We start from the raw sequence: 24,426 nt of genomic DNA, 5'->3' as shown, positions 1-24,426 counted from the left end.
TAAGTGGGACTCACAGTGGCTTTTAATTTAAAAGAACAGTACAATTAGTAACTTACAAAAGTGATGCATTCTAATAGAATTAAATTATTACAGTATTAAAACAAAACAATTTTAACACCTCTCACCTCTGTGCCTTTTGATTTTAAAAAAGGAGACAATTTTTATATGTAAACAATACAGAGATGTACAAGAGACATGGGTGCTCCAAGAGCCATAGCTGGTCTTGTATATGGATGCACAAAAAAACTCCAAGCAATTTTCCCGTGTTGATTTAATCAAAGAAAATCAATGACAGGTATATTTCAGTTAATGACTTAAATGTGTTCTTGGGCATTAATTATTTATCAGAAAATTTGAAACTGGAGATAGAAACAACATGGAAAACGTAGGAGTAGTTGCCTACTCCACAAAAAAGATGAGTAGTTCAACATGTTTCAGCAAACTTTTTATTCAAAATTAAATAATATGCCCATGTGGAATGAAACATCCAAGTCAGATAAGCCTTGCAGCAACATTTTGAACCTTTTAGAAAGTATCTAAAGGCTTCTTCTAAAATATATGCAGGATTAACCTGTTCTTTCCCAGCTTAAGCTTTACTACGTTGTTTATTCCGTAGACACACTGTTCAACCCGACACTGAAAATCTGTGTTTCTCTAGCCCTCCTTTGCCATCCTCCCAATGCCAAAGCTGTTAAAAAGCTTCCAGATAAACAGGATGAGGAGGAAAAGGGCAGTTGGGCAGGTGTAAAAGGAGCTTCTTTATCTGAAATGTTAACTTAAAGTATGCCTGTACTGCAAAATCCTTCCAAAAATACCATATATGTTTAGCTTGATTCCCATATTAATTGTCTATTTTGTTTCTTCCCATCAGTATCCAAAGGGCATTTTGAAGTATGAATATTGGCCCAACTTTGCCATTCGGGGTTTGCACTATGACATTGCCAAGGTGAGAGGCCAAGGTGATTTAAGTGTTTTAATGGTGGCACTGGGAGGGCCCAGAACATCAGAAGAGTGAGATGCTGCTGTTGTTGCCTTTCTCTCTCACACACACACTCCACATACAGTATGGAAGTTGTCTCGGCTTCCATAGCAGATCTTGTATAAGGACTATTGTTGTTGTGTGTCTTCAAGTTATTTTTGACTTATGGTGACCCTAAGGAAACCTTATCATAGGGTTTACTTAGCATGTTTCTTCAGAGAGGGATTGCCATTTCCATCCACTGAGGCTGAGAGAGTGTGACTTGCACAAAGTCACCCAGTGAGTTTTTATGCTTAAGTGGGGAATCAAACCCTGATCTCTATAGAGTCATAGTCCAACATTCAAAACTACTATCCGAAGAGAATATTCACAAAGCATTATGACTTCACTAAATTTATATGACTGCTAGAAAAGTTTTCTACTCTTAGAAAATATCCACTTTTCTGGTCAGCTTTAATGTAGAAGAATCACCGTCAGGCAGCTGGGTAGAAATTGACCTTTTGGAAGCTTGGAAAAGAGTTGACCTCTTTCTCCCTTTTTTTCATTGTGGCCATCAGCATGACATGAAACAACAATATAGGTGTGTGTGAATAAACTGACTACAAATGTTTATGATAGGTGAGAATCATACAGCCTTCCAGATGATGTAGGACTGCCAACCCCAGCAGTCCTTGCCAGCATAGCCATTTGAAAAGAATTGTGGAAGTTGCAGTCAAACAACATCTGGAAAGCTGCATGATTTTTGTCCTTGATTTTGGAAATAATACGTGAGATTGGGATAAGGGAAGGAATAGGCAACCTGATGCCCTCTTAATGCTTTGTACTACAACTCCCATTAGCCCACATGGCCAATGAACAGGAATTCTGGGAATTATAGTCCAAAACATGGAAGATAAGAGACTGCCTAACTTGTGTAAAGTGTCAAGAGTACATGAAAACAGATATTCTAGCATTCCTTTTGTGCGTTGGTCCTTTGCCAGGAGGCAGATGGGTTTTGGAGTCCAAATGCTAATAGGTCACCAAGGATAGAATACACCCATTTGTATGAGTGACTGATCCTTTTTGCATTAGCTTGGTTAGCAGTTTGGGGCTGGGAAAGGATATGAAGGCTAGGAATTGGCTGTGGGAGTGCATTTTCCTCTCTTACTGTCTTGCATAGTTTTTATGGTTATTGGATGGGGATAGATAAGTCAGGCTTACACCTTTTTGCTTTGTTTGCTTCTGCAGTAAATAACCCTTGGGAGTCCATCTTTCATCAAGCTCATCACAGAGGGGTGCATACCATCCCAAGAGCTCCCCATTAAGTCAACATTAAGGAATTGGGGGTTAGTTTGGCTAAAATTAGTTGTTTAGGGACTGGTTTTACTATGGCTGTGAAAGGATGCTGGGCCCCATCAGTGAAAGGGCCAAAATGCTTCTCTGCTCTGTTCCATCTGCTGCATCGTTTCCCACCAGTAAAACTTACTTTACCGCAATAATGGTTGTCAGTGTTTGACATTAAATGAAGTGTTGCAGAGGCCTGGAACTATACCCGGTTTCAGAATAGAAATGTCCAGGTGTGCTAACTCTCCTCCTCCTCCTTTCCCCCCTCTCTAGGGTTTGCTCATGAAGATAGATGCTTTTCACTACATCCAGCTGGGCACAGTGTACAGGTGAGTGCCCCATGTCTTGAATCCCAAATGGCTGGGATCATGCAGTATAGGGTAACTGGGAGTTAGAAAGAAGGAATGAATAAATGTTGGGAAGCATGTTTTCCAACATTAATCTTCTGTTTCTCCAGGAGACATAGCAAAAGAAAATATTTCTTAAACTCTAATCCTGTGCAATCCTTCTAAATCTTGGATCCTGTGCATACTTAATCTTGTCTTTCAACAAATTGTTATAGCTGTGTGCTTTCAAGTCGTTTCTGCCTTATGGTGACCCTAAGGCAAACCTATAATGGGGTTTTCTAGGCAAGATTTGTTTTTTGGGGGTTTGCCTTTGCCTTCCTTTGAGGCTGAGAGCATGTGACTTGCCCAAAGTCATCCAGGGTTGAGCAGGGATTAAAATTAGGCATCTGCTTCTCTTTTCTCCTACTTTCCAAATTCTGGTTAAGAGGTGCCTCTGTTTTGTATTGATCATGATTAGCATCACTACCATGTAGCACTTATATCAGCTGTGTGTACTACACTGTGCCCCCCCCCCCAGTAGCTTTACTGCAGTGATGGGCTGGTTTCTAGCCCTTGTGGGATTTTATTGAGATGCTTAGGCTGGACATTCCCATCTCTTGATCTAAACTCTTTACCTGCTTCTTATCTTCTTCAGGGGCTTGAAACCTGTCCCAGATGATGAAGTGCTGGAGATGTACGATGGTACCCATCACATCCCACTGCACCAGGCGAGTGGCTTCTATGGAAAGGTAGGTCTCTTTTGTTACCTCTCGAGCATGATGTTGCCTGACCTTAATTTTTAATTGACATTAGGTGCTAGGTGTGGTTCCAGCTGTTATTGACTTAGCCACCTGCATAGCTGTAGGGTATGTACCAGGGTTTCCTCAAATAATAAGGATTTTCTATTAACACTCAGGATTGTTTTAACCTGAGAGTTTGGATGCCTACAGTAGTACCTCCTCCATCAATTGGACCTCCAGGTTCACGTAGTTTCTCCATCATGTGTGAGTGGAGCATTTTGTTGACTTGGACTTTCTGCAGACAGTGGCGGGTTATAAACCGCCATGAAAGTACGGAGTCAGTCCGTACTAGGGTTAGGAAGGTGTGGTGCTTCCGCACCCCCCTAACCCTAGTACGGACTGAGTCCGTACGAAATGGCGGCTCCCCTTCCACATGGGGGCCGCCATGACGACGTCACGACCGCGCCGCCTCTATACGGGGCGGTGTGGACGTGACGTCGGCGGTCCGCGCCAGGGCGCTTAGTGAGCCCTTTGCGCGGACCAGGAAGGAGCTCAGTTTCAGAGCTCCTTCCTGGTTTGCGGTGCTGCTTTGTGTTGTTGGGCGCAGCCTTCAGACAGCTGCGCCCAGCGAAGCAAGGGAGAAAGGGGCCAAGCGGCCCCTTTCTCCTCCTCCCCGCCGCCACGGGGTGTCCTTGGGGCTTGAAGCCCCAAGGACACCCCTTTCCAGGCTGTGGGGAAGGGGCCTTTTGCCGCTTCCTCGCAGCCTGAAAAGCGGAGGATCGAGGACTCAGCGGCTGCTGTTCTAACAGCTGAGGCCCCGATACACCAGGGAAAGGGGCGGGTACAGCCCGCCCCAAATGGGTGGTCTGTAACCCGCCAGTGTGACAGAAGAGCAGAATACAGAGCAAGCTTTAAGGGCTGGAACAGGGATGAGGTGCTCTTGTTCCAAAGTACTTTTGTTGGCCAGAAGAGTGCAATTTATTTAGAGATTTTGAACATGCTGCAGGAACATCTCACACAGTGCTGAAGCAGAGTGAGACTGGTCTTGGGCCTGTTAATCCTCTTGTTGTCAGTACCCCACAATGCAAAAGTGTGTGTGAGTGTGTATATGTTTGAGAGAGAAAGAAGAGGAGGAGAAAGATGAAGGAGGAGGAGGAAGGGCGGGAGAGAGAGCGGAGGATGAGAAGAGTGAGAGTGAGAGATTGAGACTAAGAATGAGATGCAGTCTTAGTGAATGTGTACACTGGCCTTGTTCCCCAAGTATTCATACCCTGGAGCTGCCCTAGATACCCCCCCCCATAACTCCCCACTGTAGTGATGCCAGGCAGCTTACACAGTGTTCTGCTGTGCCACCCAGTGCCACCACCCCTGGTTCAAGTCACTCCCTTTGAGATAAAAATGATGCACCCAGCATTGATCTCAAGGCACATCATAACAACCTCAAAGGGAGTGGTGCCACGGAGTGCCAGAACAAAAGATCAGTTTTTGAAAACCTTAATAAGGCAGGGATAGGGTGGATTTGATGCAGAACTTCACGTTGTGAAGATAATCAGGGATGTGGCTCTGCATTATATAGACAGTTTGTGTTGACGATGGGTGGTAGTGGTTTAATTGGCCCATGTAGACAAACCGATAGAGTAGGATCTCAGGATTTTTAGTGCAAGGCACTGTGATTAGTGAAAAGTGTCTGCTGTGTGAGCTGGAAACGCAGCCCAGGCTTTGCTTGCCAAAAGTCATGAACTCATCATCTCCAGTTTGGGGTAGCAAGTTATGGGAAAGGTTATGGCCTGCAGTGTTGTCACCTGTGAGAGCAGACAGTACTGATGTAGATGGATGGATTACTGAGCTTACTTGGTTAGAAATCAGCCTAAGTCTTTTGTTCGTCTGCCTGGTAAGTGGCTTAGGAAGCAGTGAGCAATATAGACAGCTGAAGGAGGTGGACTGATCTTCAAAGCTTAGTGTCAGTGTGGCTTGAACACTGTGTGAGCGAACATTGCTCCTTGGCTGATAGCATCCCTGAAAATCCCCTTGTTGCGAATGAATGGTAATGAGTGGCAGGTTGCTATTTATGACTTAAAAGTTGGGAAGGGGATTAATGGAATTTGTACACAGTGTTCAGCGAGCACAGTGTATTGTGTGCTGCTTGGACAAAAATACATGTATGTGTTTATCTTTTGCTTTAAATATTGTTTCCCAACACTTTACCTCATCGACTTATTCATCCCAAGAGTTACAAAGATTTGAGCTGTGTGTCTTTCAGTGTGAGTCACCATGCTTGCAATATGCATGTGGAATATGATTACTGGAACAGAACTTGCAGTTCTGTTGATGTTGTTTTCTAGTCCTCAAATCTGTGGAGACCAAGATGAGAATGTGTATGTGATATCTTGTGAGGACACAGCAACCAAACTATTTGTTATGTTATATTCATACTTTGGATCATGTGACTGATTAAAAAATAACTCTAACAGATGTACTAAGACCCAAAAGTCTATCATGTACTTGGAGCTACATCAGGATTGAGGCTTAACCGTTTCCTCTCATACTGGTTTTGTTTAAAAACCTCCCCATTCAGCTCCATTGTGATGAATCCAGTCTGTTTGTATCTTTCTCACTGCATGGGAGGAAACAGTTAAACCTCTCTCCCAATGCACTATATTCCTAATATGACTTCACTATTGCTATTTAATGTTCACCAAAAGAAGAAAAAACACAATGCCAAATACTGTATGCACTTTCACCCTTAAAAGGGGGTGGCAGAGAGAAAAGGATAGAGATTTCAGATAGCTTCAGCTTTTCCATTATCTTGGGGGCCCTTTATGGTCTAGATACAGAGCTTGAAACGTTTACTTGTTTGGTTTACAACTTGTCAACCAAAAGGCCTCTGACAGTACTGAAAAATAACTTTTCCAAGCTCTGCAATAAATATAATCTCTGTGCCTGCTGCCCTTATAACTATTCCTTGTCTCAGACACAGATTGTCAACTTGCATGTTGCTTTTATTTAATTATGTGTTTTGAAGGTTAACTGGTGGGAGCTTTGGTGCATGAGTTTGTAGATGCAATAGCATTTATTTTGGGATAAGTTGTATTATTTTGGATGCTGTTTGGATTCCCCCAGCCCATCCCTTTTCATTCTGGCATTTCTCTTCTGCTAGGCCTTAATGTGAATTATTAGCGGATCATCTTAATGCTAATGTATTTTATCATGGTGAAATGTCTTGCCAATTTATATGACAGTTTACATTTTGGGTTGCAAGTGTTTTTAAACTGTTTGGAAATGTTTTTATTCCTCTTGCAAATTTATGCTGTTATGCTGTAAGCTGTTTTGAGAATGATTTATGCCACAAAAATGCAGCATACTGTATAAATAAATGGAAGTCAAGAGGGCTGGTTTGAATTAACTTCTGTTGAATCTTGCTCAGAAATTTGTGCCGAATGAGGAATTCTATAGATCCTGTTATTTTAATAACTGTGGTCTAACCTGCACTGCAGAAATAATGCAGTTTGACACTGCTTTAACTGCTATGGCTCAATGCAATGGAATTCTGGGATTTGTAGTTTGTTGTGACACCAGAGCACTCTGACAGAGAAGGCTTAATGTCTCACAAAACTACAAATCTCAGAATTCCATAACATTGAGTCATGGCAGTTAAAAACGGTGTCAAACTGCATTATTTCTGCAGTGCAGATTAGATCTGGTAATGACAAGAGTAGTTTCAGGTGCTCTAATAAGTAAAATATCCAATGTTGCCAATTCTTTGCCTTTTTTTGTCCCCCTTGCCTTTCAGGGCCCAGCTATAAAACAATTTATGGACATCTTTTCTCTGCCTGAAATGACCCTCCTGGCTGTAGCCAATGACTTCTTCATCAGCAACGACATTGATTACGACCCAATCCATCTCTACAAAGATGTTACGGTATGCGAGTGTATGTGTATGGGTGTCTCCACATGTATATGAGTGCGCGTATGTGTGCGTGTCCATATATGCGTATTCTTTCTCCTCTTGTTCTTGGTCATTTTGGGGAAGTGTCTGTGTGGTTAGGGGCCAGCAAGAGGGGTGGTGATTGCTGGCTGACAGTAGGAAAGGAGGAATTTCTTCTTCCAAGTTATGGTAGGAAGCAGTGAATGGGACATGCTTGTGATACTCCTGACGCCTACCTAGAGATGGTTCCTTTGTGGGGGACTCTATGTCCTTTCTACAATTGGCTTTCCACATATGTGGCTTTGACTTTTGCAGATTTCTGGCATGCGAAGCCATCTCTGAGGGCATGTGGGGGCAGCTAAAGGCACAGGAAAGTGTGTGTCTATTTCTCCTCTTCCCCGCCCTCCTGTGTCTTTAACTTCCCCTGGGAAGTCCCATCTCCAGAGGTCTCTGTTTCTGAGGAGGTCCCACCCCCGGAAGTCCCCCCTGGCACCAGGTGATATCCAGTGCCATTGAGTTGGATACTGAGGGGCGGAATAGACAACTCATTCAGGGGCGGCTCTATGCCACCCCTGGAAGTGCTGGGTTGGGGATGCTGCAGCCACATGCCACGCCTCTGACTTGGTGCAAATAGAAGCCGTGAAACGCAGCTCCTATTTGCGCCCTAGAAAGGGTGCCATACGGGCTGCAGCACGGCCTTATCCTCCTTGTGCGGGTCACTGTTTGGGTGCTGCGCACAAGGGATGTCATGGCATGTGCCGTCTGGATGGACGCAGACCAGGATGGCAGCCCTCAGGCGGCAGTAGAACTCTAAGCATGTGAACACTCAGCCCTACTGCAGCCCTACTACACAGTCAAGTGTAGTGCTGGTCTGTACTGCCTCTGAGTCTCTAAAAGGTTCACCATCACTGCTCTGTGGTCAACTCCCACCAGACGTCACACTGGAGGATCTAGAGATTCCTAGAAAGAACACTTCTCTAGGCATTTGTAGGCCTTCCTGCACAATTCTATAGCCAGTGTCCAGCAGATGGTGACCATAGAGGTGTGCCAGAGGACCTAGAGATTTCTAGAGAGGTATTCTCTCAGGTTAAAAAAATTGGTTGATTTTCTTCTCTTACCTAGGCATTTGTTGGTCTTGCGGTGCAATTCTGTGGTTAACTTCCAGCCGATGTTTTCTATAGAGTTGCTCCAGAGGACCTAGATATTCCTAGAGAGGTGTTATCTCAGATTAAAAAAGTAGTTTTTTCTTTTAATATTTGAAAGTCTTCCCACTTTTACGGGGGTCTTGTGCCCCTTAACACCAGTGAATGTGGTTGGCCCACTGTATTGTTTGTTCTGGGCAGGCAAACTGAGGAGGCTTCTTTGAGCCATAGAGTCGTTGAGTTCCTTTGGGGCCCATGTGCTGATGTCTGCCTTCTCCTCCCTCTTCCTTTTTGAACTTTTGGCTGTGGGAGGGTGTGACGCAGGATGGCAGCCACAAAGGCAGCAGCAGAACATGCCGTCCTGAGCTGAGGACGGCTTGGGAAGGGCTGCCTACTTAGCTGCCAGGGAGACTTATCTTGGAGCCCAGCTGCTCCAAGACACACACTGACCAGGAGGCCCCTTCCCCTTCCCTCCGCCTGTATCTTGAGCAGGCTGGTCCCTTGGTTTGTTACATACATAGAAACTTGAAAAACATCTCTGCTGCCTCTTGGACTCCGAGCCTCTCTGGAGTCTGCTTGTTTCTTGGTTTGGGGCAAGAGGTCAGAATTGGCATCCTCATAAATAGCATGGCTCCATTTCCATCGGCTGCTGCTGCACGTACACTCTCTCTGTTCCTTGGCTCCCCCAGCCCTAAGACCCTAAGTCTGTGACCAGGGCAAAGCAAATAACACCCTCTGAAGGTTGCTGGACATTCATGGGTTATTATTTAACTTGGGAGTGGGAAGTGATTGCATGTGGAAAAGAAAACTCTCTCATTTGGGTTATGTGCAGCTCAGAGCCTGACAAAGATTCTTCTTGGGATTACAATTATTGGAATTGTGGGGGATTCTGGGAGTGGTAGTTTGGAGAAGTAACTTTTCCAGGCTCTGGTGCTGCTCTTCAGCAGGCCAAGAAGAGGAAAAGACATACAAATACACATCATTGGCTGTTATACATATATGTTGGGAAGCTAGTTTGGCCTGAACCAATTTTGTTTAAGCCAAAAATGAGTAAGAAAAACACTGAAAGTAATCTTATGTCAACAATAGGGAGGTGGGGGAGCATGTGTGTTAGATAATGCTGACAACTAGACAGAAATATTCTACATTTTCATTTAAACAAATTGAAAACAGCCTTGAGGTTGCTCAGATCAGATTAGGACCTTGAGAAGCTATTTTTTTAAAAAAAAATTCTCTCCTTGGCCTTTTAAACCTTCCTGTTCCCCCTTGGCAAATTATTATTTGACTGTGTAGGAAAAAGTACAAGTGCCACATAACAAAAATGGGGCAGAATGATTTTTAGTTTCGTTGTTTTTAAAGTACTTTTTGTCTCCCCCGCTCCCCTCCCCGGTTGCTGGTTTTATTCAGATATTATTTGGCTGCTTAAGATTTTATAACTAGTGTGTATTTATAGTTTTGTGAGTTAAAAATTTATTTGTGAATCTTCTTAGGGAACCTTTGGAGGAATGGTGGAGCAGAGTGGTATGGAAATGTTTCAAATAAATAGGAGGCAAATAGCATCTCTAGATTATAAGTCTGACTGTAACCAGGAAAACAGGATGGGGAAAGGGTTATTACGACCTTCTTGTGTCTATTGTTTTAAAAGCAGGAATTGCAATCTGATCTGAGTCCTAAAGGTAACTTTTCCAAACTTGGTGCTATTTCTGGTTTGCCAGCAGAGTATATTAAAGACGTAGATGACATGCAATGGGGTTTTGGGGGAAGAGAGAGACAAAGCATAAAGAAATAGCATTGCCTCCTAACTTATATGTTGTGGACTCAGTTTTGGGATGAATTGCTGGTGAGTGGAATGAATGTCAGTGCCTTCTTTAGCCCAGAATCTGTCTTTGGAAAAATGCAAAGCAAGAGAGGTTCTTTTATTTTATTTTATTTTATTTTATTTTATTTTATTTTATTTTACTTAATGTATTAGTTACATTTATGTCCTACCCATTTCTCAAGGTAGTGTACACAGCATTCCTCCTCCCCACTTTATCCTCACAACAACCTTCTGAAGGAGGTCAAAGTGAGAGAGGATGAGAGTAATTGGCTCTGGGTCACCCAGTGAGTTTCATGGCAAGTGAGGACTTGAACCTGAATTCTCCAGCTCCCTGTCTAACACTTTAATCACTACACTACACTAGCTCTTTTAGTCTTTGTTTTCAGCCTACTGAACACTTCCTTGGTAGCATGAAGGTAAAGGGTTGCAAATGCATTCTTGCAGAAGTTACTCCAGCATAGATAGTGTGTGAAAAGTTGTTTTTATATCCTTTAAAAATATTTTTGATGTCTTCAACAGGATGCTATCCGGGATGTTCATATCAAAGGTTTTATGTACAAGTGGATTATGCAGGATCTGGGTGAGTACCCATCTGCCAATGGGGCTAGACTAGAGGGACCTGGAGAGCTTGCAGAAGTAGGGCTATAACTCCCAGAATTCTCCAAGCAGCATGGTCAATGGAGGATTCTGGGAGTTATAGTCCTAAAGGTAACTTTTCCAAACTTGGCAGCAACAGGTGGAAAAGGTTATTTTATTCCTAACCCATTGTCCAAGGCGAGAGTGTCCATACACAAGCCATGTTACAGAGCCAAGCACAGAGGTCTGACCAGAGTGGCACAAGTGAAATGCTCCTCACCAAGACTGCTGTTGTGTATGGAATATATTAGCATAACCATGCAGATGGCATAAGGAAGAAAAAATATGCCAGGAAGTATAAGGGAGGCAAAGACCCAGATTAAACCTATGGAGAAATGCCTTCTTAATCTCTGTAAGCTCTGTGCCTGTGACAAAATATGTTCAGCACCAAGAAAGCTGAATTCTGCATCCTGTATATGTTTGCATATTCCCAAACCCCATTTATGTACAATTTCAGCTTTACTAGTCATAAGAGAAGCCAAGATGAAAAATCCTCAGCCACTGAGATCTCATTCAGTTACATCTGTTGTTTCTGCAGTGAGCTGGTATTGATGACATACTTTGAGGTACATCTTCACCCAGCTATAGGGCTAGAAACCTAAAAAAATAATAATAAAAAGCCACAATCCTGAGGACAGTTAAAGTTTAAAAAAAAACCCACAAAACAAACAGCTTCATTTATATACCGCTTCATACTGAACTAACAGTGTCTAAGTGGTTTACAACTATAAGCTCATTGCCCCTGTGCAGTGCTATGTTTTTCTACAGTCCTATGGAATAGGCATACATGCAACCCAAATTAGATCTGAAAATAAAAGTATTGATTTATTTTTAGTTAACACTGTGAACTGCGCCATTCCTCCAAGGAGCCCAGGGCAACATACATAGTTCTCATCCTCCCCACTCTATCCTTAGGACAACAGTCCTGTAAGGTAGTACAGCTAATGACCATCTGGCCCAAGGTCACTCTGTGAGCTTCATGAGTCAGTGGAGATTTGACGCTAGATCTTGTAAGAATTCAAAACTAACTGTTTAATCCACACAGTCACCCTGGCTCTTTCCAGTAATCCTCCAAACGTTAAATTTCACTCATTGAGTTATTTCTTGTTCTTTTAGCCTCAGAGTGAATGGGAAATCCCCTAATGAGACCAAGACAGAGTATAATAGAAGAGTTGGGTTTAAAAACAAACAAACTACATACTTGTTATGAGCAATCTATTAGTAAGCTTGAGCATGTCAAATAAATGGATTTCCTAATAAAGGTTGCCCCTAATAAAAGTTCTCCAATTCTGTAGGGATCTTTGTGTCTTCTGTCTGCTGCCTTCAGTTGTTTTGTACCTTCAAGTCATTTCCATCTTATGGTGATCCTAAGGGGAACCTATCACGGGTTTTTCTGGGGCTGAGAGTGTGTGACTTGCCCAAGTTGCCCAGTGGGTTTCCATGGCTGAACCGTGGGCTGCATCCATACTACAGAAATCATCCAGTTTTGACAACACTTTAACTACCATGGCTCAATGCCATGGAATTCTGGCATTTGTGGTTTTGTGAAACATTTAGCCTTCTCTGTGATAGAGCTTTGGTGCCACAACAAACTACAGTTTCAGAATTCCATAGCATTGGGCCATGGCAGTTAAAGTGATGTCAGATTGAGTTATTTCTGCAGCGCAGATGCATCCCTGGTCTCCAGAGTCGTAGTCTAACATTCAGACCACTACTCCATGCTGACTCTTCTGCTACCTTCTACTTGTATGCATTTTGTTAAGTTTGGCCATTATGTTATAAGAGAAACTTGCAACACCCACCTATGCCATCTCTTTCAGAGAAGTATATTCTGCGTGGGGATGAGACCTATGCTGTGCTGCACCGCCTGGCCAAAAGTGGCAAGAAGCTCTTTCTCATCACCAACAGCCCTTTCAGCTTTGTGTGAGTTTGATATGGAAGGGATATCTCAAATTCTGGACTTTTGGTGGACTTCCATGAACCAAAGACTTCCTTGGAGGTCTTTAAACAGAGGCTGGATGGCCATCTGTCAGGGATGCTTTGATTTGGATTTCCTGCATGGCAGGGGGTTGGACTGGATGGCCCTAGTGGTCTCTTCCAACTCTATGATTCTATGATTCTGAATGACTGCTCAAATGTTGCTGTGGTGTCACTGACTGGAGCTATATGGAAACTCTAGGGTTTCTGTGCCAGATTTTGAATTGTTTATATGGAGTCTTGAGGATTAGAAGGTTACTTCTGAAAGTAAAAGCTAACAAACACTGAACTCTTAGAATTTTATGCCACACCAACTCAGTTTGTGTTAAAAATACTAAGGTGCTCTGCTTTTTAGTTAAAGCAGACTTAACAAGGCTGGCTACCTTTCTGGAATGTAGAACTAGCTTAACATCTCAGGAATTTCAGCTATCTCCAGGGCTCATATTCTGTGCTTCATAACATCCTTAAAACAACTAGAGCTTTAGGTTTGCATCAAAGTGTCTCATTACTTTGTTGACTTTCTTGGGTATGCAAACTGATAGCTACCAGCTGGACAGTCTTGAGGATGGTTGGAGAGATAAATTATGCTTCTTGTGTTTATTCTCAGTGTAACAGAAATTTCAGGAAACTTAGATTTCTAGGATTAGCAGAGCAAAAGGATTAGCAAGAGGACCTAATAATTGAAAATCCATAAGTTTATTTCCATTTGTCGACAAAGGAAAACATTGAACTCAGTGGAATTCAAGTTCCAAAAGCTGAGAACCCCGAACAAGACAAAATGGCTCTTTTTATATTATTCAAGACAAAGGAGCTTCTTCAATACACCTGATTGGCTAATTACAATTTAAACATATAGAATTCTTACAATCAGAACAGAAATACATGCATACATTAAAACTGCATCATCACTATTTACCCCCTCCTGTAGGAATTCAGTGGCTTTCCCTTCTAACCTTGCTTCTGAATGTCTACTATGTATCCTTATCTCAGTAGTTTATGTTATGTCTTTCTACTGGTGCCAGCTTCCATCTAGGTCAAGATGCACTCACTATTCCTTTCCTCTAGTAACTCCAAGCCTTTATTTAAAAACTATCTCTCTGGCTGACAAAGGTGACTCCATCTTTCTATAGTTTTTATATTTCAAAAAGGAATTTCCACCACATCAGCTGTGGGAGAAAGGAATGGGTTGCAACAACCCCTGTTGTGTTCTGTCCATTTTTCAAGATGACAGCTTTCTGCTACTAATTTAGATTGTGTTGCAAGAGCTTCTAGAATATAGGTGAGCCAGGTTTTCTGTAGCATAGTGCCCCCTACTGTCCTCTGTCCCTAATCTCATCCTCTTCCTTTTTCTCCCCTTTCCTCCCAGCAATAAAGGGATGCGGTACATGGTGGGTAAAGACTGGCGGGATTTCTTTGACGTAGTCATCGTCCAAGCAGACAAGCCTCACTTCTTCAATGATTGTGTCAAGTGAGTGTGGTCTCAATGTGAAACTCCCTGTTTTGGGTCTTGTTTTCTGTAGAACTGGGGGGAATAACATATATACTTCACTATAAGTCAACCTCATATATAAGTCCAGGACAGGTTTTGGGACCAGAATAACTTGTAGCAATTCTTTTAAATGAAGATGAAGTGCGTCTAAATAATTCCTGACATCTGCATATTTTATTTTCACTTCCCTTCTGTCTTCCTTCCTCCTTGTGCCTGGCTGATGTTTCTCAATGCATGACCTCTAAAGAAGGATTTCTTAATTTTTACACAGTAGTTAATTTGTTTAATTTGGAGAGGAGCAAGTTGTGAGTCTCCAGTTGTCATTGCAAGACAACTTTTCTGATCTTTTAACATTAATTGTTTTGGCTCTGGCTGATGGAAATTGCAATCCATTAAGATCTAGGGCATCACAAGTTGCCCACTCCTTATTTAAATGCCATACTTCTAATTTCAAGACCACATGATTCACACAAATGTTTTCATAAAACTCATAGACAGCTAGTAACATGAAGTTATTACATATATATGTTTTCCACAGGTATTATGTGTTGTCTGTGTCAGTAGGGGGGAGGCATGTTGAGAGAGAATTGTGCAGTTTTGTGGATTTGGATGCATACATTCTGGGACTGAGGCTCCCCTGTTGTCCTCTCTAAACACCAGGAAAACAAGACATCTTATTGGTAGTCTTATTGGCTTCTCTCCTCAGACCTTTCCGGAGACTAGACAGCAATGGGGATCTGCAATGGGACAAAATAAATAAGCTGGAGAAGGGTCAGGTGTATAAGCAGGTAAGGAAGTAGACTGTGGAGGACAAATTTCATGGCAGTGGGATTATCTGTCTTTTGGAAAACTCAAGTTCATTTACCAAACCGTTCTGCATAATATTCTGTGAAGATTTTTGAACAGAGGCTGGATGACCATCTGTCAGGGGTGCTTTGATTGTGTGTTCCTGAATGATAGGGAGTTGGATTGGATGGCCCCTGAGGTCTCTTCCAACTCATATGATTCTATTAACCCCTGCCCTTAGTGGATAAAAAGCTTTGTGGCTGTGGTAATTCCATAAGAATGAAAGTTGAAGATTCAGATTGGCCATTGATGGTCTCTTCTTTTGAATAATCCACACACCACTGCAAAGGGTGCGCTCGGGAACCTTCTTTGTTTTTCCATCTCGTGTTCTTGAGACAGTTTTGGAGAGACACCTGGGGGAATGTAGGCTGTGTTGGATGGAGGCCCTTGTGAGAGTTGGGCTCTGTGGGTGGAATCGTAAGGGGTGTGTGTACTGCAAGCTAGGGTCAAGGCTTTATGTCACTGAACATCTGCCAGGGCCAACATCCCACAAAGATGCCAGCTATCAGTGCCTCTGGACATAAAGTGCGCCCGTGTTTTACGGGAGCATGCCATACGTGGCTTTCAGCATACGCTGAAAGCTGCACTAGAAGAGTCCATTGCGTGCACTGGAAGAACTAATGGGGGGCGCCCATGGCGTGTGTGCACAGTTGTGTTGCTGCAGGCGCAAGCCCCATTACTTACTATGGGACTTCAGCATACACTGGTTTACCCTTAAGCAGAAGGATCTGGAACGGATCCCCCGCATTAGGGAAGGGCGCACTGTACTCAGTCTCCATCTCCCTGTGGCTGAGAGATGGGCAATGAAAGAAGCAGCCATCACCTGACTTCTTGTGTTTGTGTTCTGCCTATCTCTCTCTGGACATAAGGTCTCCATCTAGTCTGGTTTGTTTCTCTGTCTCACAGAAGGCAGATGAGTGAGCAGCAGCACAGAGGAAGTAGACCCCCTGGAGGTATATTTTCCAAATTCTCGAGGTGACATTTGCACTACCCCTCCACCATATCATTAGAGAGAGATCTGAGTGAGGGAACCATCTCCCCTTTTCTATATTAATATATACAGTGGGCCTTTGAGATCCACTGGGGTTTGGTTCCAGGACCCCCTGTGGATACCAAAATCCATGAATACTCTAGTCTCATTATATACAGTGGCACAGTAAGATGGTGTTCCTTATATAAAATGGCAAAATAAAAGTTTGCTTTTTGGAATTTATATATATTTAAAACATTTCCAAGCCATGGATGGTTGAATCCATGGATATGGCACACTGACTACTTTGTGTGTAGCCATTTTGTTCCTAGGTTCATAGAAGTCTTTTAAACAAAGATTACACTCTCTTGTCTACTTCTAATGTACTCTCTCTCATTTCTTTCACCTCCCTCCTCCCGTTAGGGCAATCTCTTTGATTTCCTCCGACTTACGGGATGGCGTGGATCCAAAGTTCTCTACTTTGGCGACCATCTCTACAGTGACTTGGCGGTGAGATCACCTAAACTTGGGGTTTTTTTTTGTTTGTTTGAAAACATTTATTTATTTTATTTATCCAGAGGATTATGAGACCTGGAAATTGTTCCCACAGCCCTAGAATGGTAGTATATGTGAGGTCTGTGAAGTTTTTTCACCCTCAAAAATTACATTACACCTTTCCTCCACAGGACTTGATGTTGCGGCATGGCTGGCGGACAGGGGCCATAGTTCCCGAATTGGAAATGGAGACAAAAATGGTCAATACAGAGCAATACTCACAAGGGCTCACGTGGCTGCAAGCTTTGACTGGGTTGTTGGAGCGCATGCAGGTGAGGAAAAGAGAGAACAGTGGAGGCTATTTCATTGATGGGAATGGAATTAGGAAGGATCTAGAACTATTCATTGCAGCTTAGAGTATCCCTAAGAGCTATGAGAAAGGGTCATTCAAAATGACACCACTATAAGATACTTCAAGTAGGGATGGGGAACTTATGACCTTGATATTAGTGAATTGCAGTTGCCAGTATTCCTCACCATTAGCCCTTCTGCCTAGGACTGATGGGAACTGAAGTCCAAATAGCATTAGGTGGGCTGCATATCCCAGACACACACCCAATGAAGGCCTATTAATATAAAGATGATGGAGTTCCAGTTGAGTCACTAGGCTATGAACATCAGCCTTACATGGAAAAGCAGCTTCCTTTAGCAAATAGATTGGGATGACCAATATCTAATCATCTGGTTTGTTTCCATTTTCCAAAAGATGTTCCAAGATCCAGAATCCCAGCAGGTGCTGCAGGACTGGATGAAAGAGAGGCAGGAACTCAGGTAACAATACTACATACCTTCTCTCTCCTAAGCTTTACCATCTAATAAAAGTTTGCAAATAGTTTCTTGGTTGGTTGCTTTTGGCAAATGAGAATTGCCTTCAGATGTGAAATATGTTTGAGTGTGCGAAGGACAGAGCATAAGCAAGAGAACTGAAAAGTGTACTTGTGGTTCTTTTCCTTTCAACCCATGGCATTCATATTTTGGTCTGCAAGCTAGCAAGTCCTTTTCAGTTTTTATTGCAAGTCTGGCCTATTTTGTAACCTCTTCCTGTCCTTCCTTTCTCTTGATTCTCATTTATGTATTCTTAATGTCACACTTTATACTTGCAGACACTATATAGTGTGAGAATGTGGCCAGCATAGCTACCTTTAATAGTGGCATGTGAGCCGGTGTGGTGTAGTGGTTTGAGTCTTGGACTATGACTCTAGAGACCAGGATTAAAATCCCTGCTGGGGCATAAAAGTCCAGTGGGTGCCCTTGGGCAAGTCACAATATCTCAGCCTCAGAGGGTGGCAATGACAAACCCCCTCTCAAGAAACTTGCCAAGAAAACCTTATGATAGGTTCGCCTTAGGATCACCATAAGTCGGAAATGACTTGGAGACACACAGCAAGAACAACAACCAAGAACATGTAGCTCATATACACATATATACATTTTAAAACAATCCACATTTAAAATCCATCATTTAAAATTCACAGTTTAAAAATCATCTAGATAAGCCTGCTGGAAGAGGTTGGTCTTTAATGCTGTTTTTGAATTTGAGATAGGATGACCTGTGGCTATGTGAACTTGTGGGAGTAGTAATTCAAAAGAGCAACTTTTTCAAGCTCTAACAGGCAAGAGTCAGAGAGGTTTCCTCCCCAGTGACATATATTGCTGTGTGCCTTGGAGCTGCTTAATAGTGACCCAAAGGTGGTCCTATCACAGGATTTTTTTGATTTTGCAACATTTGTTCAGAGGGTGTTTGTCCTTGCCTTTCTCTGGGGCTGAATAAGGATTCAAACTCTGGGGTCCCTGTGTCCTAGTTCAGTGCACAAACCACTACACCATATTGCATTTTTGATATTCGCACGTTAGTAACTCAAGAATGGGAATCTGTGTACCTTACCTCCTCCTTTCTATAACAGATAATTCATGAGACTGCGTTTGTGAGAAGGGGGCAGCAAGTTTAATTGGTGCCTGCTCCATCTGTGCATGCTTTTACATTGTCTTTAACTGTTTATACTGGTTTGCAGCAGTCTTGTTTTCACTTAATGAATCGTTTAGTGTGCTTTTAATTGTTTTAAGTAATTTCTTTGCATTTTAAATTATTGTATCCTGTCCTGAGATACTGTGATGTAAAGAGGGAATTAAACATTTAAATAAATAAATAAATAAATAAATATGTTTTAAATCAAGGTTCCAGGAAGTGTGGTCCCTCAGAGATGATGCGGAAATGTAGCTCCCATTAACCCTGGCCAGTACAGTGGTACCCCGGGATACGAATGCGCCGCCTTACGAAATTTCCGGGTTATGAAAAAAATCCATTCAAAAAAACTGTTCCGGCTTACGAACGTTTTTTCGGGGTTACGAAAAATTTTTTGGTGCTTTTCGGCGCTATTTCACACGAAATCGCGGCTTTTCCCCATTAGCGCCTATGGGTTTTCGGCTTGCGAAGGCTTTTCGGGTTACGAAAGCGGCGGCGGAACGAATTAATTTCGTAACCCGAGGTACCACTGTATAACCAAGGGCATAAAGTTCTGGGAGTTGCAATCCAGTAACCATGGAATGAGACCCAGCACAGTGTAGTGGTTTGAGTGTTGGACTACACCTCTAGAGACCTGGGTTCAATTTCCAGCTTGGCCATCAAACCCACTACTGTTTTAATCTTATGGTAGATTTGATTGATTAAAGAAATCATGGCCCAATCAGTTTATCAGATGGTAGTCCTAGTAATACATATGTATTCTGACTATAATAATTATTACAGTCCTTGCCCAAAGTAGAAGATATTTCATGCATGATGCATTGACTGGTACAAGCAAAAACTGAATGAATGAGCCCATTGTTAACTAAAAATGACCAATAACAATGGTGCTGTTTCCATCTGCTATGGAATAGCCTTCACATCTGTTGGGTGCTGATAGGGCCCTTCTCATCCTTGTAAATATCTGGCAGACACAATTCTGTTTTTACTGCCTTTTAGTAGTTAGAGCAACCTTTTGCAGCCTGGTGCTCTCCAGGCAATGGGACTACACATCCCAGAATGCTGGCTGTGGAGACTTACAAGCCTATCATAGCTGAAAGCAGAGCGGGTGCCAGTTTGACTGACACTGATGTCTAGCAGGAGTGCTGCAATCAAATTAAATATTGATAGAGAATTCTTGGGAGCATTGGAAAGCTTGAATGGTCCTCAGCTCCCCCCTCTCCGCCCAGTGCTGATAGCTGTTCTTTCATGTTGAGTACCTTGAGCAATAGTTTCCCTTCTGCGTGCACATCCAACACGGGTACACTTGCATGCACTGATAATTCCATAAGAGAATTACAAGTGGGAGGCTTTGCTGCTGAGGGTCATGTCTCCTTTGGTAGGATTGAGTTTCCTTGTCTATAGAAAACAATAGGCTGGATTGTGCAATTGAATAGCTCTTCAGGTTGGTCTGGAAAACCTTGTGCCAAATTGCCTGACAATATTGCTATTACACATGAGAGCGGAAGCCAATGTTTACTTCTAGCACTTTTTGTGTTCCCTTTGCTTTAAAACAACAACAACAACAACCAGTTGTGCTTTTGCTTGTAATGGGACAGAATAAGAAATTATGGTGCCTAGAAATCTTATTCAGAAGCTCGTCTAGATTCTGAGAGTTCTGGTGTTACTGACAAATTGAACACAAAAATCACCAGAATGGATCAAGGAATATACTCTAAATATATAGTAAAAAAATACAGTTTATGAAGTATGCATAAATGTGAGACTACACTATAAAACAAAGATATAACCATGTTACTCTGTAGAATCAGTCCGTAGAGAGATCTTGTAGCACCATTGAGACTAACTGAAAGAAATTGGCAGCATGAGCTTTCGTAGACTTCTGTCTACTGTACTTCCTCAAATGCATCTGAGGAAGTAGACTGAAGTCTATGAAAGCTCATGCTGCCAATTTCTTTCTTTCAATTAGTCTCAATGGTGCTACAAGATCTCTCTATGTACACAATAAAACAATTTGTGATACCAATACCTGGTCATTTTTTTTAAATTATAAATTTATTCATAAAGACAAAAATGTCTGGTCATTTTTGAGGTACTCATAAGTTGTTTTGGTTATTGTGTAGTCACACATTTATGTATATTTCATAAACAGTCGATTTTTTTTTCTTGATCCATTCCAGGTATTACTGTGTTTAGTCTGTCAGAAGGGTGAGTGCTGGGGTTTCCTCTGTGTATTGTTATTCATAATTTATCAGGCTTATCCATGAGGACTAGAAACTTTCCTCCTCATTGTTTCATGATTTTAAATGGAAGATTAAATTATGTGGGGAGAGGTTGGCATTCAACAGTGATGCATTCTGAAGCTTCCATGAAAACACATTGCCTTGTTGGGGGTAAAATACTCCTTGGATTCTAAACTTAATTTTTATAGATGTTGTCTGGTGACGCTTTCCTTCTCTTCCTCCCTACTCCCTGCTTCAGGGCACTCACCAAGAACCTCTTCAATCCTCAGTTTGGTAGCATCTTCCGTACCTGCCACAACCCCACATATTTTTCACGGCGCCTGTGCCGCTTCTCGGACGTCTACATGGCTTCGCTCAGCTGCTTGCTCAACTACGACCTCAACTACACCTTTTACCCAAGACGTACCCCACTGCAGCACGAAGCTCCTCTCTGGATGGACCAGCTCTGCACCGGTTGCATGAAGACTCCCTTTCTGGAAGAGATGGCGCACATCCGCTAAGGACCTTGTGGCCGGTGGCAGAGGACTGGCAGAGGGGTTGTGTCCCTCTGCCTCACACTTTCTAAGTGCCATGATGGGCTGACTACAGTCTTTCGTGTCCAGTTTTCTTAAACTGAATTGCCTGTGATCTGTGGCGCACATGGATGTGTGTAAAATTTACAAGGTTAGAGTGCCTGGTAGAAATTTCATAACTGCATGAAAAATGTCCTGGATGAGCACTATGGACATTGGAAGTGTTTGACTGGCTCTCAGCCCAGGGTCCAGATATCACCAGCATCTTTCCAAGAACCCCATCAACCATGCGAAATCAGTCTGCGACACCTCAATGGAGAATGGTCTCTGTTCTGTCCTCATTTGTCTTCAGGGGCTCTCTGTGTATTTCGTAGTCACAAGAAGAGGCCCCTTGGGTTGGACATTGTTTTGTCTTGGGGTGAGATCCATCCCCCTAGCACAGCACACATTCAGCATCTGCTGGGGGAAGCCTTGGCTTTCTCACTCTACTCCACAGGCCTCTCAGCTACCCAATTTCTCCCACATGATCAACAGGTCTTTTGTAGTGTTTGAAGTTTACATACCCACCCACAAATGTTGGGGTGTGGGCTTTTCTTCCCATCCCCTTTGCTTGCCACAGTGATATACAGGGTAACTGGTCAGGGAACTTTTTGGGAGGGAATGTTCTTATCTCCTAGTGAAATGGTAGGGACATCAGGTGCTATGGGATGGGGAGGGGGGGTCTTTAGCTGATAACTGGAATCTTGTAATTTTAATAAAGACTTCATGAAACTTTCTCCTTGTGTTTTATGAAGCAGAGATTGAATAGGATGAGACTTCATCCTGCAGTTTTCCCTTTCTTCTAGCATGTTTCTTACTCATTATATGGAGAGACTGACATTGTCAATAGTCAGGAAAATGTGAGGGCAAGTACACATGCCCTCAAATGTATAAATGTGCCTTGATAGAGCACCAGTGTGGTGTAGTGGTTTGAATGCTGGGCTACGACTCTGGGACACCAGGGTTCATATCTATGCTCAGCCATGGAAACTGCTGGGTGCCTTTGAACAGGTCATGCTCTCACAGCCTTGGAGTAAGGCAGTGGCAAACCTCTTCTGATTAATTCATGTCAAGAAACTCCCATTGTACTCTACATCAGAGTAAGTAGACTTGAAGGCACAGAACAATAAAGCTCGTGCTAAAATAAATCGTTCATAAAGGTGCTTCTTTATGTGAGAGCCGGTGGTTGTGTAGTGGTATTGAGTATTGGACTCCAACTGTAGAGACCAGAGTTAGAATCCTAACTTGACCTTGTAAACCCACTGGGTGACCTTGAGCAAGTCCCACTCTCTCGGCCTCAGAGGATGGCAATGGCAAATCCCCTTTGAAGAAATTGGCCAAGAAAACCCCATGATTAAATCTTGGCACGATTTAATCAGAAGAGGTTTGCCACCGCTTTAGGGTTGCCGTAAGTTGGAAATAGCTTGAAAGCACACAGCAATGAATGGTACTTCTAGTTTGCTTCTTACCTTTTTCCTACTTACAGTGAAATTGTCTGCCTCTGAGAAGGTCTAATAACACTGTGATAACATGAAGGGCTAGAAACATGTTTTCAGATGAAAGCAGTGTCCCTTGATAATATAAATGGCTGTGGGTGTGTGATGCCCCCCCACTGGCCATTTGTAAGCATTTTTTACACAGTCTGCTTTGAGGCCCTTGGAATTGTGTGTCTACACCTCACGTAAAGAGTATATATAGCATGCTACCTTTTTACAGCTTTGTTTTTGTTTTGAGTTGGAGCCTTGATCGCAATTTAGTTTCCCCCTCAAAAAGTGATAGTCCAGACCCTCTGCCACTTGCCTGAAGCTGACTATCCTTTTTGCAACAGCCCACACTGTTTCCTCGCAATTTACTTTGACTCTGGGTGACCTACCAGTTGGCATGGGAAATGAGGGAAGAGCAACTTGTGCTCCTTGAGAGGCTGGAATTGGCCCTTGGGGAAATGGTTTCATATCACCTTGTCCTCTCAAAAGCACTCATTTTTCCAGAAGGCGGTTGCTACTAGAATGGGATGGGTGGAAATGCTGCAGTACTATGCATGCTTAACTTGGACATGGGTCCCACTGAAGACCAGAGATATACACTGTGAACATGCACTGTAGCACATAAGCCTTAAGGGTCTATTTTGCTTGAGTCCTGGCTAAATTCATACTCATTACTAACCACCTTCAGCTCCTTCCATCAAACTCGGCATATGCTGCCTCACAAACTAAATCAAAACCAATTGACATTTTGCTCCAGAAATTACATACTGGAGATTTCCATCTTGCTACCTATATGATCCTGTTGCAGAACAACAAACTGTAAAGGATGCTTTGCAGGAGGCTTTTTGACTTAGGGAGCCAAATGCAGCTGACTGCACAGATACAGCAATACACCAGTGACTTGATAAAATCCTGTTTTACTGCCTAAGTGGTGCTCCGAAATCTAAGATTTCGGAGTAGACGCCTGGTGCATTTATTTAGGGGACTTGGTCTAGAGAAGCATTGGGCATGAAATGGGACTTGGACAAAAGGCACAATTCATTTGGGAAAATTATGGATTTTTCCAAGTTCAGTAGGGAATTTTTCTGCATGTACTAGGACTCCATTTTGGTCCTGGAGTCCTTTCCCACTAAGTAATTACATCAATATAATGCCACTTTTAAGTGCTGTGGCTGCATCCTATGGAATGTTAGGTCAGTCAGGGGTACTTCAGGCACTTTCTGATTGAAGATATTAAATCGTATATCCCAGGATTCCATAGGGTATTGCCATGATAGTTAAAGTAGATCCATAGCACTATAATTGTGTAGTGCAAAAAGGCCCCTGATTTATGCATGTCAGTTCTGGTTATCACATGCATTACATTGTTGAGATCTCCACTGTCAAAATATGCAGCTGAATATAAATTTGTCAGTACAGAAGAGGCATCCCTATTTAGCACAGTATTTCCCAAACTTT

The 24,426-nt window shown here is 42.7% G+C and overlaps 1 protein-coding gene across 2 annotated transcripts in view; it reads left to right on the top strand.

Annotated features, from left to right (window-relative positions):
• LOC121922377 (5'-nucleotidase domain-containing protein 2-like) overlaps positions 1-22,220 on the top strand; it is a 38,565-nt gene extending 16,345 nt beyond the window's left edge. Inside the window, exons 3-14 of one of the 2 annotated variants that reach the window (XM_042451737.1) lie at positions 872-946; positions 2,576-2,631; positions 3,284-3,377; positions 7,159-7,287; positions 10,774-10,834; positions 12,711-12,813; positions 14,234-14,335; positions 15,063-15,144; positions 16,596-16,682; positions 16,859-16,999; positions 17,434-17,498; positions 21,172-22,220. In XM_042451737.1, the coding sequence (XP_042307671.1) occupies positions 872-946; positions 2,576-2,631; positions 3,284-3,377; positions 7,159-7,287; positions 10,774-10,834; positions 12,711-12,813; positions 14,234-14,335; positions 15,063-15,144; positions 16,596-16,682; positions 16,859-16,999; positions 17,434-17,498; positions 21,172-21,433 (1,257 nt within the window). In that variant the 3' untranslated portion in view covers positions 21,434-22,220. The remainder of the gene's footprint in view (positions 1-871; positions 947-2,575; positions 2,632-3,283; positions 3,378-7,158; positions 7,288-10,773; positions 10,835-12,710; positions 12,814-14,233; positions 14,336-15,062; positions 15,145-16,595; positions 16,683-16,858; positions 17,000-17,433; positions 17,499-21,171) is intronic. The other variant, XM_042451738.1, reaches the window with a different exon arrangement.
• Positions 22,221-24,426: the final 2,206 nt, after the last annotated feature.

This window comes from Sceloporus undulatus, chromosome 2, assembly GCF_019175285.1.
Source record: "Sceloporus undulatus isolate JIND9_A2432 ecotype Alabama chromosome 2, SceUnd_v1.1, whole genome shotgun sequence".
Classification (NCBI taxonomy): Eukaryota; Metazoa; Chordata; class Lepidosauria; order Squamata; family Phrynosomatidae; genus Sceloporus; species Sceloporus undulatus.
This window is presented reverse-complemented; position numbering and strand designations above follow the sequence as displayed.